The sequence below is a fragment of the Mirounga angustirostris genome, unplaced genomic scaffold (assembly GCF_029215605.1).
Source record: "Mirounga angustirostris isolate CCGP_5_RB_7025 unplaced genomic scaffold, mMirAng1.0.hap1 SCAF_1, whole genome shotgun sequence".
NCBI classification, from domain to species: domain Eukaryota; kingdom Metazoa; phylum Chordata; class Mammalia; order Carnivora; family Phocidae; genus Mirounga; species Mirounga angustirostris.
In genome coordinates this window covers 54,479,022-54,491,053 of record NW_026991709.1, presented here as the reverse complement: position 1 = coordinate 54,491,053, position 12,032 = coordinate 54,479,022, and the positions used below count along the sequence as shown (strand labels likewise).

Below are 12,032 nucleotides of genomic sequence, written 5' to 3'. Positions count from 1 at the left end.
TTCTCTAAAGTTACCGATTTTCAATTAACAAACTTTTTGGTGGGTATATCTTAATAATTTATGTCCTCACAGTGAGTTCTCTAAAGTTACCGATATTCAATTAACAAACTTTTTGGTGGGTATAATGAATCTCTTCATTGTCTCCCCTACTTCCATCTTCTACTACATTGTCATCAATCACATAGTTGTACAAATAACAGTGAGCTTCAGACATTAAAAGGCTGCCAGTTAAGGTTCCAAATTCATAGTTAACAATTGGGATTAAAAACAACAATAAGCTGTGGGTTAAACAAACCAAATCAAAATAAACTCTTCCATAAAAGAGGTCATTAGGACAAACAATGATCTGTTCTTTAAGGTTAAATCTTACCTAAATTAGATTTGGCTAACCACAACCTAGACTATATTTTAAAAGATTTTATGCTGGATCCAAATTAGTCTTTGAAAAAAAAGCAGTTAGTACTGTGTGACTCTTGAGTAGCCTTATATAAAAACAGTGAGAGATTCTATTCTCCCAAAGTAAATGATAATTTACTTTTTATCACTCTGTTAAAAAGTGACAAGTTATTAAGACAAGGGATTGTACCTTCTTCTTTTAGAACACTTTTCAAGGCAAGGCTGTGTCATACCGGCAAAGCACACTTTGAAAATAGTAAGAAAAACTGAAAAATTAAACCAATACTTACACTTGTTCTTCTTTTGATTCCTTATTCTGAAAAACAGCATCAAGAATTAGTAATCTATATCAACTTGTCTGTACAGCATAGTAATATCAACTTGTTCGTACAGCATAGATTTAGATCAGTGTTTCTCAAACTGTTTTGACCACAATCAAAATAAGAAATATATTTTATGTCATGATGTAAATGCACTTATATATAGATCTTTGTACTAAGTATAAAACTGAAATTTAAGTTCCATTTACTATGGGTAAATAAACTTTACCCATAGTATGTGTTATATGGACTGCATGTTTGTGCCTCTCCCAAATTCATATGCTGAAACCCTAATTCCCCAATGTGATGGTAATTGGAGGTAGGGCCACTGGAAAGTAATTAGGTTTAGATGATGCTCTGCAGTCCTCATGATGGAATTAGCGCCCTTATAAGAGACCCCAGAGCTAGATCTCTTGCTCTCATGTGTGCTCTCTTTCTCTCCACCATGTAATGATAGAGCAAAATGCCATCTGCAAACTAAGAGGGCCCTCACCAGACACCTAATCTGCTGGCACCTTGATCTTGGACTTCCCAGCCTCTAAAACTGTGAAAAATAAATGTTTGTTGCTTAAACCACCCAGTCCATGGTAGTTTGTTATAGCTGCCTGAACTAAGACACTATGTGATGAATTCTGAAGCTTTTTTTTATTCCTACTAATTCTATTTATTTTATAAAATGGTAGTTGTGACCCACTAAATTGATTTTGTAATCCACCACTGAGTCATAAGACAACTTAAAAATTATTGATTCAGATATTGGAAATAAGTACTGGGGCCGAGTTTGCACCTACTGATAATCTTGGGACAGAGTATGTGTAATTCTCCTTTATGGAATACTACTAACTACCAGAGTTCTTGAAAATCTACACATAAGGTAAAAGCAAACTGATATATTAAGAAATCTTATAGAAAAAGTGTCAGGGAGATCACAATTAGAAGGAAAGGTTAAAAAACCCTAAATTTTAAGTTCATTAAAGTAAAACTATAAAGGCAACATACTACATACACGTAGTCATTGATACTACCTGTATGTAGTATCAATGACTACCTGTATGTAGTATCAATGACAACACATACTAATTAAGAGTATTAATTACTTTTATACATTACCCTTCATTAAGAGTATTAATTACTTTTATATAAATTAGAGTATTAACTTCTACTACCACCTCTTATTTACAAGAAACTTCAGGGTCTTCTTCCCCAGATTCCATGACGTACTTACAAATTTGTTTTGTTTATTTCTATATACTAAATGGATTTTTGCATTTCAATGTCTGATCAATGTCCAGTGCCAATCTGATTCTATGATTTAGAATTATCAACTCCTACCTTGGTTCCAGTTTACCTGAATAACTGACTGGAAAGACATCTGGTTGTTAATAATGAATACCTAGTATAGGTGAATAGTTTCTGAAACTTTTAGCTCTTCTTATAACAACTTCTTGTCAACACACGCCATCAGCCTGTTCTACATGCATCTCAGCAACTTCCCTTCTGTAGAGAGCACACCAAATTTGAGGGGCTAGATTTATTTCCTGCCATGTTTTTTTTTCCCAAAGGCTTCATCACAAAGCCTTCTATTCTTCTGCCATCTGCTTTATCTCCCTTTTCTATTCTTAACCCTTAATTCCCCTGGGTGGGAAGTGGGAGTAGGAAGGAGGATCTAATTAACTCCCAAAAGAGTTATTTATAATTTGGACATATTAGAAGCTGAATACAAAATCCTAAATGAAGAAAGAGTAACTACAAAGTCTCTTTATCTACTAGTTACAAGTTATCACTACTGTTCCCTCTATTTGCTATACAAATTTTACTTTTTCATCATATTCTTCCAGAGTCCCTGATAGATCTTTGTAGGACTTCAACTTAATGTTAGGTAGAGATATTGCAGAACAAACCATTAACAAAGGACACAACTTCATTCATAGGGACTTTGTTCTTATTCTGTACAACACAAGCTAATTTCTGTATGCTAGAATTTTTCATGAGGAAACTCCTGATTAGAGAATGTGATTGACTTAGCTTTTTACAACTGGTTGCTTATATTATAACCAGACAATTCTTTGTACCTACAATAACAAAGTATAATAGGATTATAGTATGTGAAATAGTCATATGCAAAAATTTCAGCATTTTTAGGTCCTATACTTTAAAATTCAGATAAAAAAGATATAAGATCTCTCTTCTAATGTCCAAATCTTATCTTGATAAAATTATCCTCAAAGTATCTCAACTTCTTCTAATAAAATAAATTGGAAAAAAAACTTAGGTTGTAAAAAATAACAAAAAAACTTTCTGACATTTAATAAGACATTTTCAATATTACTAGCATGTGAAGTTTTGAGCTGTGTTTACATTTATTTCCAATTGTGTTAATTCCCTGTTTAATTTCAATTTGACATAAAAGTGGGACTTTCCACTGAACTAAAATTGAGATTCTGAGTAACCATATTTTAACTTTTTGGAAGAAAACTATATACCTTTTTGGAAGAGATAAACTATACCCCTTTGGTCTGGCAACTGTGTATTTACTTGGCCAGCTTTATGTAGTATTAGACCTGGGATTTACTAATATTTGGCAAAAATTTAAAAATGTCAGCTAAAATAATGGACCAGGTTGTGTTTTGTCATACAAGAATTGCCTAAAAGTCAGTCTTCTTATTTATCTTTTAAAAACATAACTTAATTTTCAAAATAACTTTTAAATGAAATGGTAAGTTATAATAAATGATGGTTATGATAAATATGAAAATGATATTGATATTTTATTCATCAGAGCATAAATAACCTTTATTTTACCCTTCACCTAAGTGTTCTGTAACTTTCCCTTCGTTGTGTTAAATTTCATTTATGATTAAAATTTGTGTATACTTCCAAAAGACTAGATAACATGGGCTTACCTGATTGTAGTTGGGCAAATACTATGAGTTTATAATATGATCTACAGAGTACATCTAGATTTTAAGTGTATGTTTCAGGCCAGAAAATAAAACTTTTTTTTTCCCCCACCATAAAGTTTGCAAAGCATAATGGTTAGCTCTATGCTTGATAAAAACAAAAAACAAAACTCTTGAGTCCAAATCCATAGGAATCTACAAACATCAAGAGTGAACCAAAATGTAAATGAACTTTGGGTGATTATGATATGTCAATGTAGGTTAACCAATTGTAACAAATGTACCACTCTGCTGGGGGATGTTGATAATGGAGGAAGCTATTCATGTGTGGGGGCCAGAGATATATGGAAAATCTCTGTACCTTCCCTTCAATTTTGCTCTGAACAACAACAAAATTGCTCCAGAAATACAGTCATAGTTAAATAAAAAATTAAGTCAAAAACAAAACAAGACTCAACTTTCCTTTGTAATTTTCCAAGCAATTAAGAGACTTTTTGCTAAAACTGTTATAGATAGTAACAAGAAGTTGTTTATTTTGTAGCTGGCAAAACAAAGAAAAGGAATGAATGAAGCTTCTTGATTTGTACCATTTTTGTACATTACTGCATTGGTGAGAGCCTTGGACACAAAGAAGAAAATCAAGATTTCTTAAGGTTTTGAAAAATGCTTCTGAATATATCACTAGAAATATGATGAGAAGCTGTTTTTCAAACACTGAGTAGGCATTTTTTAAATGAGAGTAGTATGCAGAAATTAATGAAATTTCCAAATACTTCAGAGTTTCTCATTTGTATATTTAAATGTATAATTGTGATTTAGGGAAGTGAAGTAGGACACACTGCAAGTTTAAATCATTCAGGATCTAATATATATAGACTTCTCTACAGCCACATATTCAATAATGATTGTAAGTCATTTATGTTATATGTCTACTTGAATTAATTTTAAGTTCTAACAGTAAATCCATGTATTAAATCTAACTGTTCATAATTAGACATCCCTCTATTATAATGCTAATGCAGTCACTTACCTTTTTATTCTTAGTCTTTTTCTTTTTCTTTGGTTTACTCTTAACCTGACAAGAAATAAATCAATTAATATGCAATTCAAACTGCACAATAAGTTATTTTGCAAAATATATTTCCTCTAACCATGGAAATCTTTTATCTTCTAATATTATACATCACATTTTCTTCCTAGATTCTATAGAAAATTCTTTTCTTTTTTTTTTTTTTTTTTTAAAGATTTTATTTATTTATTTGAGAGAGAGAGAATGAGAGAGAACACATGAGAGGGGATAGGGTCAGAGGGCAAAGCAGACTCCCTGCCGAGCAGGGAGCCCGATGTGGGACTCGATCCAGGGACTCCAGGATCATGACCTGAGCCGAAGGCAGTCGCTTAAGCAACTGAGCCACCCAGGTGCCCAGAAAATTATTTTCATTTTCACTTTGATTTTAATCTCAGTCTTCTGCTCTTGAAAAAATCATTGATCTATAAAGGAATACATATCAATGAATAGGCTATAGAAAAAAACCTCACAGATCCTCATTTGCATATGTGCATGCATGAGCAACAAAGGAGGAAGGGACTTTAAAAAAATCAACATATTCAAGTCCATAAGAGGAAAAATTAAGTCTGGGAATAACTTAGTGACCATATAATAACTGTTAAAGAAATACAGAGATTCCATCCTGCATGATTTTAATTCTACTCCTGTGCAAATGGCACTGAAATATCCCTGTTTTCTTCTTTCTCTTCTGTTCCCCATTATGCTTTCTTCTACTTTCTATTAACTTCCCATCACTCAGGATGAAGAAACATGTTCAGAAATCTAGCATAGTGCCTGGCACATAACAAGTGTTCAGTAAATGCTGGCAAAATAAACGGTTAAGGCAGGAAAGATTTTGGAAGAAGTACTAGGGAAAGAACCATTCCAATTCAAGCTCTGTGTAAACACTATGACAAACAAACTAAGATCATCTGAGATGCTGTAAGGACAGCACACGCAACAAACTAAAGGCCCTGATTAAGTTCTAATTTGAATATTAATGAGAGCTTATACTTCCTGGAGATCTTTAATAGATTCTGTTGAAGATTCACTGGGTATCGATGCTCCATCTTTATTCATTTCTGCTAACTGTATTTCAGGGTTTGATTTCACATTTATATTGTACTCCATGAGGGGTGGACTTAGTTCTTCTTCCTCATTCTGTAACTCTTCTATTTCAATACCTAAATGTTAAAAACAAAACACTCAAAATCAGGATGCATACAGTTTTAGCCTCAATTATAAACAAATCCTATTATAAACAAATCCCTCCTCCCCGCCCCCCCCACCATAAAACACCATCCCAGAAACAGAAATAGAAGACATCTTACTCTGTTCCATCACTAGATGAAAATGAAATGCCCATTTATCAATGACCAAATAGGTACAGATATTAGCCTAGAACCAATCAGTACAAACCCAAATGTTGATACTTTACTGTTATCTTAAGTAGACTCTAAATATCAGTAAATACTGTTATCTTAAGTGACTCTAAATATTAGATATTCAGAACTTAAGTCGACTCTAAATACTAAGTTTTTGAGGATCCTGACATTGACCCTATTAATACTAAAACTAGTATAATTTTAGGATAATGAACATTTTTTATTTCTAACTTAAACATTTTTATTATTTAAGTATAATTTTACTCCAAACAAAACCCATGGTGTTGTTTTCCTATGTATAATTTTACTTGCACGATATGAATTGCATTAAAAAAAAATCCACAAGAGCACAAAAATGGAAATTAAAAAAATCAGCAATTCACCACCTGGCAAAAAGAGTATATAGTTTAACAATGCACAGTTCACCAGATCAAAGCTACATAAGCTAAAGAGTAGCATATAGGAGCAGGTAAAGCAAGCAGGCAGACATTTCTGCCTGTTAAAGTATCCAATGTGTTAAAAAAAGTTAACAAACTATGGGTATATCCTGGAGCACATGCACTAAGACCAAAGCAGAGTAAAAAGGCTCATACTACATTCAGCTGACCAGTAGTAATTTGACCACATGATTTTCCAAGCTTATAACAAACAATTATAGTTTATCATACAGTTTATCTGACCAAGTAAAACGCCTGTAAGTATCCCCTAGCTGTCCCAAGTTGAAAGGTCATCTAGGCATTTTGTTTTTCAACATACTTACGTTGACTGCCCGTTATTGACTGTAGAGCAATTCCTATGATACATAAAGAAAAAATTTAAGATGTACAATTGCAAATGCAACCAAAAAATATCTGACTGGGACTAAGAAAAGCCAGAAGATTTTTACGCTGCACCAATTAATTTTATTATTTTTTTTGCACCAATTAATTTTATAACTGTAAAAACAACTAGCTTCACTCATGAATCCAGTTTAAACAAGGCATAATCTTTAGATTATAACATAAAGCTTATAAACTCCTGTTTAGAAAAGGAAAACAAAATTTTGATAGTTCATAATAGATAATGCCTAGAATATAAACACTTTAAAACAAGTAGCACATTCTTATAATTTAAAAAGTCTAAGGTCATGAAGTAATAATAGTCAATTATGAAGCAAACCTCCATTGAAAGTTTGAGCATTTTTTTAGCAATATGAATTATCCTGATCAGTCCTTCCTCTCTCTTGCCTATTAATAATTATTAAGCATCTACAATGCATCAGGCCCTATTAGGCTCTAGATATTGAATGGTGAAGAAATAAGACAACTTTACAGTGATTTAGTGGGAACAGTAGATATTAATCAAACAAATGAAAACAGCAACTGTAATAACTACTAGGAAAGAGATAAGATACTAGGAAAGCCTCTATTAAAGAAACTTGGAAGTTTTTCAGTCTACCTGAGAACTGCTTGAAATGCTTTGAATTTATTTAGTGCTCAAGTATTTCCCAAATATTACCTTTATTCTCATTTGTTATGAAAAATCTCAAAGTAAATATAAAAAAGTCTCTTATTTTAAGTCAAGGGTTCTTGCATGACTTTCTCATATCATCAAAGTCAGCATTCTCTTCTTTTATGCTCAAAGAAAACTCCTAAAGGTTAAGCAGGAAAAAAAATGGTATCCCAGAACCTTAGTAAAAGGACTATTATTGGGGCCTAGCAATTATCTCTGAAGAAAATCTGGACCGGTTCAACAATTACTGGAAACCTGGTAAGTTGTACGGTTACATAGCATCAGTGTGGTCATCAGTTGCTCAGCAGGTAATACAACTAATAACTTGGGGACCAGGAAAAGTAACCCAGAATAGCACTGTACGGGTTTCAGTGATGCTGACATGCCTTGAACTCCACTCCCCATGACGACAAATGAGAAGCTATCCAGGAATGTGGAAGAGGAGATATGAAGTCTTTCCCATATCAAGAGACAATGTCTGGGAATGGCTACTGCTGACCTTGGATACTTGCATAAACATTATTTTATTTTATTTTTTTTAATTACCCATGGGCATGGCCAATGGATAGCTGCCAAACTTTTAAACTAAATGTCATGGTTCTGATAGAAAGGAGGAGAAAACATATACTCCTGCTATCTAAAAGGGTATCCTTGAAACACAGTACCTGTATTCCATGGTTTTCCTTAATTTTATAGTAGTGATAAAACTCCTTTACTTAAAAATCTTCAACAATTCCTTTCTGAAAACAAAAACTCCTCGACATGTCAAGAGAAATCCTCTTGAATGTATTTTCTTTATTAACTTTCCCCTACTTTGATCTCAATAAGACAAAACTTTTTAGTTCCTGCATTACAATATATTTTTGTTTCTATACCTTTGTTCTTGTTTCCTTCTGAAATGTCCTTCTCCATCTTCTCCACTGGGCTAACTTTTACATGTCATTTAAGAATTCCTTAAATATTACACTCTCCAGAAAGCTTTTTTGGACTCTCTTAGGGTAGGATTCTGGAACATCTCTAGCACTATGATTTTTATTAGTTTCTTGATGAGTCTATCCTCCCAAGAATGTGAGCTCACTGAATCTCCTGCCCTTAGCACTGTGTCTGGCACATGGCAGATACTCAGTGAAGGTTTACCAGCTGAAGTAAGTAATTATTTTGTACCTTGTTGATAGCAGGATAACATCCTCTGGATGATTTCTGGTACTGGTATGCCTAGGTAGATGGACAGTTGATAGTAATCAAGGGAGATATTCTCAATGGGATTCTCCTTCACTTTCTCAATATCCTCTTGCTTCATCCCAAGGCGCAGAAGAATATCTGAAACTTTTTTCCAAATTGAATTGAATTGTGACTCAGTGAGACCATTCATCAAAATCTCACTAAGGAGGATATCCCTGTATTTGCACAGCCTCAAGATGTCTGCAGACTTAGAGAGATCAGAAGATGGTGGTTCCATATTCCAGCCTTTTTTGGGTGCAGGGAATACATTCAAATGTTTTATGAGAGCTAAGAGGAGGTACAAGTCAAACTGTTTGGACTGTGGTAGCTCCTTGTTTGGGGGATAAAGCAGATGCCATGCTCCACCCAAAGGGTGATTGGTCCAAAGATGGTTGTAGTAGGGTTCCAGCACATTCTTGTGTATAAGAAGCTCTTTTTTCAAAAGAGGGGGTGGCATAGCCTCATCAAATATTTGCCGGACAATGTCAGTACCAGAAATGATAATTATATGAAGCAGGTGATAGAAATAATTATAATCAAGTTTGAAGATAGGCATTTCATCTGAAAATGAATTTTGAGAAGTCAAACATTCCACATTAATGCTCTTTTTCTATGTGGTCTCTCGTATTACATCCTAAGCTCCTGTAGGACAGGGACTATTCCAAAAGAATGAAGTAGAATACAGTGCTTTGCCACAGCCAGTGCTCAACAATCATGCTGCTGTCTAGCTGTCAAAAAATCCCAACAAAAAACAATATATTCCCAAGCAAAAGAAATCACAAAGACTAATCACCACAGAAGCCTTTCAACCATCCAGGGTTTTGTTCAAGTAAATGGCTCTGGCAACCAAATGGCATAAAAAATATTAGGCCTTTGAAAATTCTGAAGATTGTCAAGAATGGTAACTGCCAGTGTTTAATTATACTTTATTTAAGCAACTATATTTTATTTTAATCAGCACTGTCCAGTAGAACTTTCTGTGATTAAAATGTTTTAGATTTGGTCTACTAGCCACTGAACACTGGAAATGCTGCTTTTTTGACGAACTGAATTTGAATTATATCTTTTTCTTAATTTAAATAGCTGCATATGGCTAGTGGCTACCATATTAGACAATACAGAACTATTTCAAAAAACATAAAGTGACCTAATGCCTTACTCTTCAAAGTGTAGTCCACAGGCCAGCAGTGGCATCGCTACAGGAGCCTGTTAGAAATGCAGAATCTAAGCATCCCTCCCGCCACCGCCCCCAACCCAGAGCTACTGAATTGGCACCTACGTTGTAACAAAATCACCAGATGATTTAAATATATGTTAAAGTTTCAGACACACTGACCTCATGATGATGTTCTTACCCTCTCAAAAAATAAATGACTAAGTTTATTTAGATATTTCATCAGTGAAATGGAATAAAGCATGAGAATGAACTACTTTGTATTTTTCTGGCTTAATATCACTTCCGAAGGAAGAAAGTAGACTGAGGTGAATTAGAAAGTAATAAGAACTTGATATATGATGGTGTATTTTTTGTATGAATACCCAAATACATATTTATCATAAAATGCAGCTTTATTATTTTATCCTTCATGATTCTATGTTTCAAGAAATTTTAAAACTAATATTCTGGTTTGATATACTTGACATACACCATGGAGGCAAGCAAGGTTACAAAGCAAATGACCCAAGGAGCTTTCTCTCGGCAGCCAAATAAAACACTGGCTGGGATCAAGAACATTCATTTCCCCCTAGCAAGGACGACTGACACCCAACTATTCTTCCATGGGACTAGGAGCCCTAAAGTATCCAAGTGCTGAGAGGCTGGCATTTCTTAGCATGCTCCTAAACAACTGGCACCTAAGTTTAGACTACATGGCCTTAAGCCCAAAATCTTCATGCCTTCCATTTAGCTCTATTAACAGGGAATGCAACAGGAGAGGAGGCATTGGTAGGGAACACCTGCTGGAGTCCAATCTCAGTGTGTAGTCACAGCTATATACACCAGACCTAGCAGACTTCTCTACAGGATGCCAAGGTAATATAAGACCCATTTACCTGCTGATTTCTGTCCATGAATTCCAGCCTATGCCAAGTGATGCTTACTTAGTGTAAACCCAAGCCCAGTGAATGATAAACATAAACACATGGTTGTTAATGGCATGATACTGTACAGAGCAAGTCAAAACTTTTAATACAGTTTTTAAGAGGAGGCATAGAAGAATAAAACAGTACCTTTTGTACTAAATTTTAAACTGATCTTCGGTCTTATATCAGTATCAGTGATTTTCAGAGACATTAACTTTTTATAACTGCAAGTAGAAAAAAATTAAGTTACAGTTAATACCAAAGTCAATCAAGATTTCTGACATCAGCATGGCTAAGTAAGTGAGCACTTTCTTCTCCTGGAAAAACTTAAAAACAAAGAAGAAAAAGGAATGAACAAAACCCACCAACAATGACAACCCCACACTGTCGTTTTCATTGGAATTATGAGACAAACAGATCTGCTAGATTTATATCAAGAAAAAAAAAAAAAATCATGGGACTAGCTTATTCGTAAAAAGGCTATATGGCAGCAGAAACATTGTAAAAAAAACCAGCAAATCCGTAACTTCTTCCAGAACCCCCTCCAACATAAGATCTTTCTACCAATCACTATTCCAAGGAAATTCAACTCATTCAATGACTAGTGATTTAAAAAAGAAAAAAACAACAAAAAAGGAGCAACAAAGAAACGAGCATAACAGCAATACAAGTAACTAGGAAAAAATTAGGTTAAAAGTAGCAAAATTTATTAAATAGACGAAACACTAAGTAAATGTTGCCATAAAACAGATGAAAAACTTGAGACTTGGCACTGAGATGAAATCTCCCACAGAAAACAAACAAAAATGGGACAATACCACCACAGAATGTTTGTTTAATGAGGACAGAGATTTTGGTGATGCTTATTGTTAACTGTTTTATCTCCAGCACCGTAACACTGCCAACCAACCACTACACTGGAAACATTTTTAACTCTTAACAGTATGAAGTACTGGTGAAGATACTGAGCAAAAGGGATTTTGGTGGTGGGAGTGTAAATTGGCAAAACCACTGTGGGAAACAGTTCAGCAAAATCTAGTAAAGTTGGAAGATATGGACAAATGGCCTACCAGTTCTACTCCTAGGTATAAATTCTGGAAAACTTTCTGCACATATACATCTGGAGACATGTCCAGCCATGTTCATCATAGCACTGTTTGTTACAGCCAGAATTCAGAAATAACCCATA

The 12,032-nt window shown here is 34.2% G+C and overlaps 1 protein-coding gene across 13 annotated transcripts in view; it reads right to left on the bottom strand.

The window, feature by feature from the left end:
- Positions 1-12,032, bottom strand: part of DZIP3 (DAZ interacting zinc finger protein 3) — a 96,699-nt gene that overhangs the window by 33,426 nt on the left and 51,241 nt on the right. For 11 of the 13 annotated variants that reach the window (XM_054504159.2, XM_064587496.1, XM_064587624.1 and 8 more), the window contains 6 exons: positions 10,991-11,067; positions 8,705-9,322; positions 6,810-6,842; positions 5,679-5,848; positions 4,647-4,691; positions 687-712 (listed from right to left, as the gene is read on the bottom strand). In XM_054504159.2, coding sequence (XP_054360134.1) covers positions 687-712; positions 4,647-4,691; positions 5,679-5,848; positions 6,810-6,842; positions 8,705-9,322; positions 10,991-11,067 — 969 coding nt within the window. The remainder of the gene's footprint in view (positions 1-686; positions 713-4,646; positions 4,692-5,678; positions 5,849-6,809; positions 6,843-8,704; positions 9,323-10,990; positions 11,068-12,032) is intronic. The other 2 variants (XM_054504160.2, XM_054504161.2) reach the window with 2 other exon arrangements.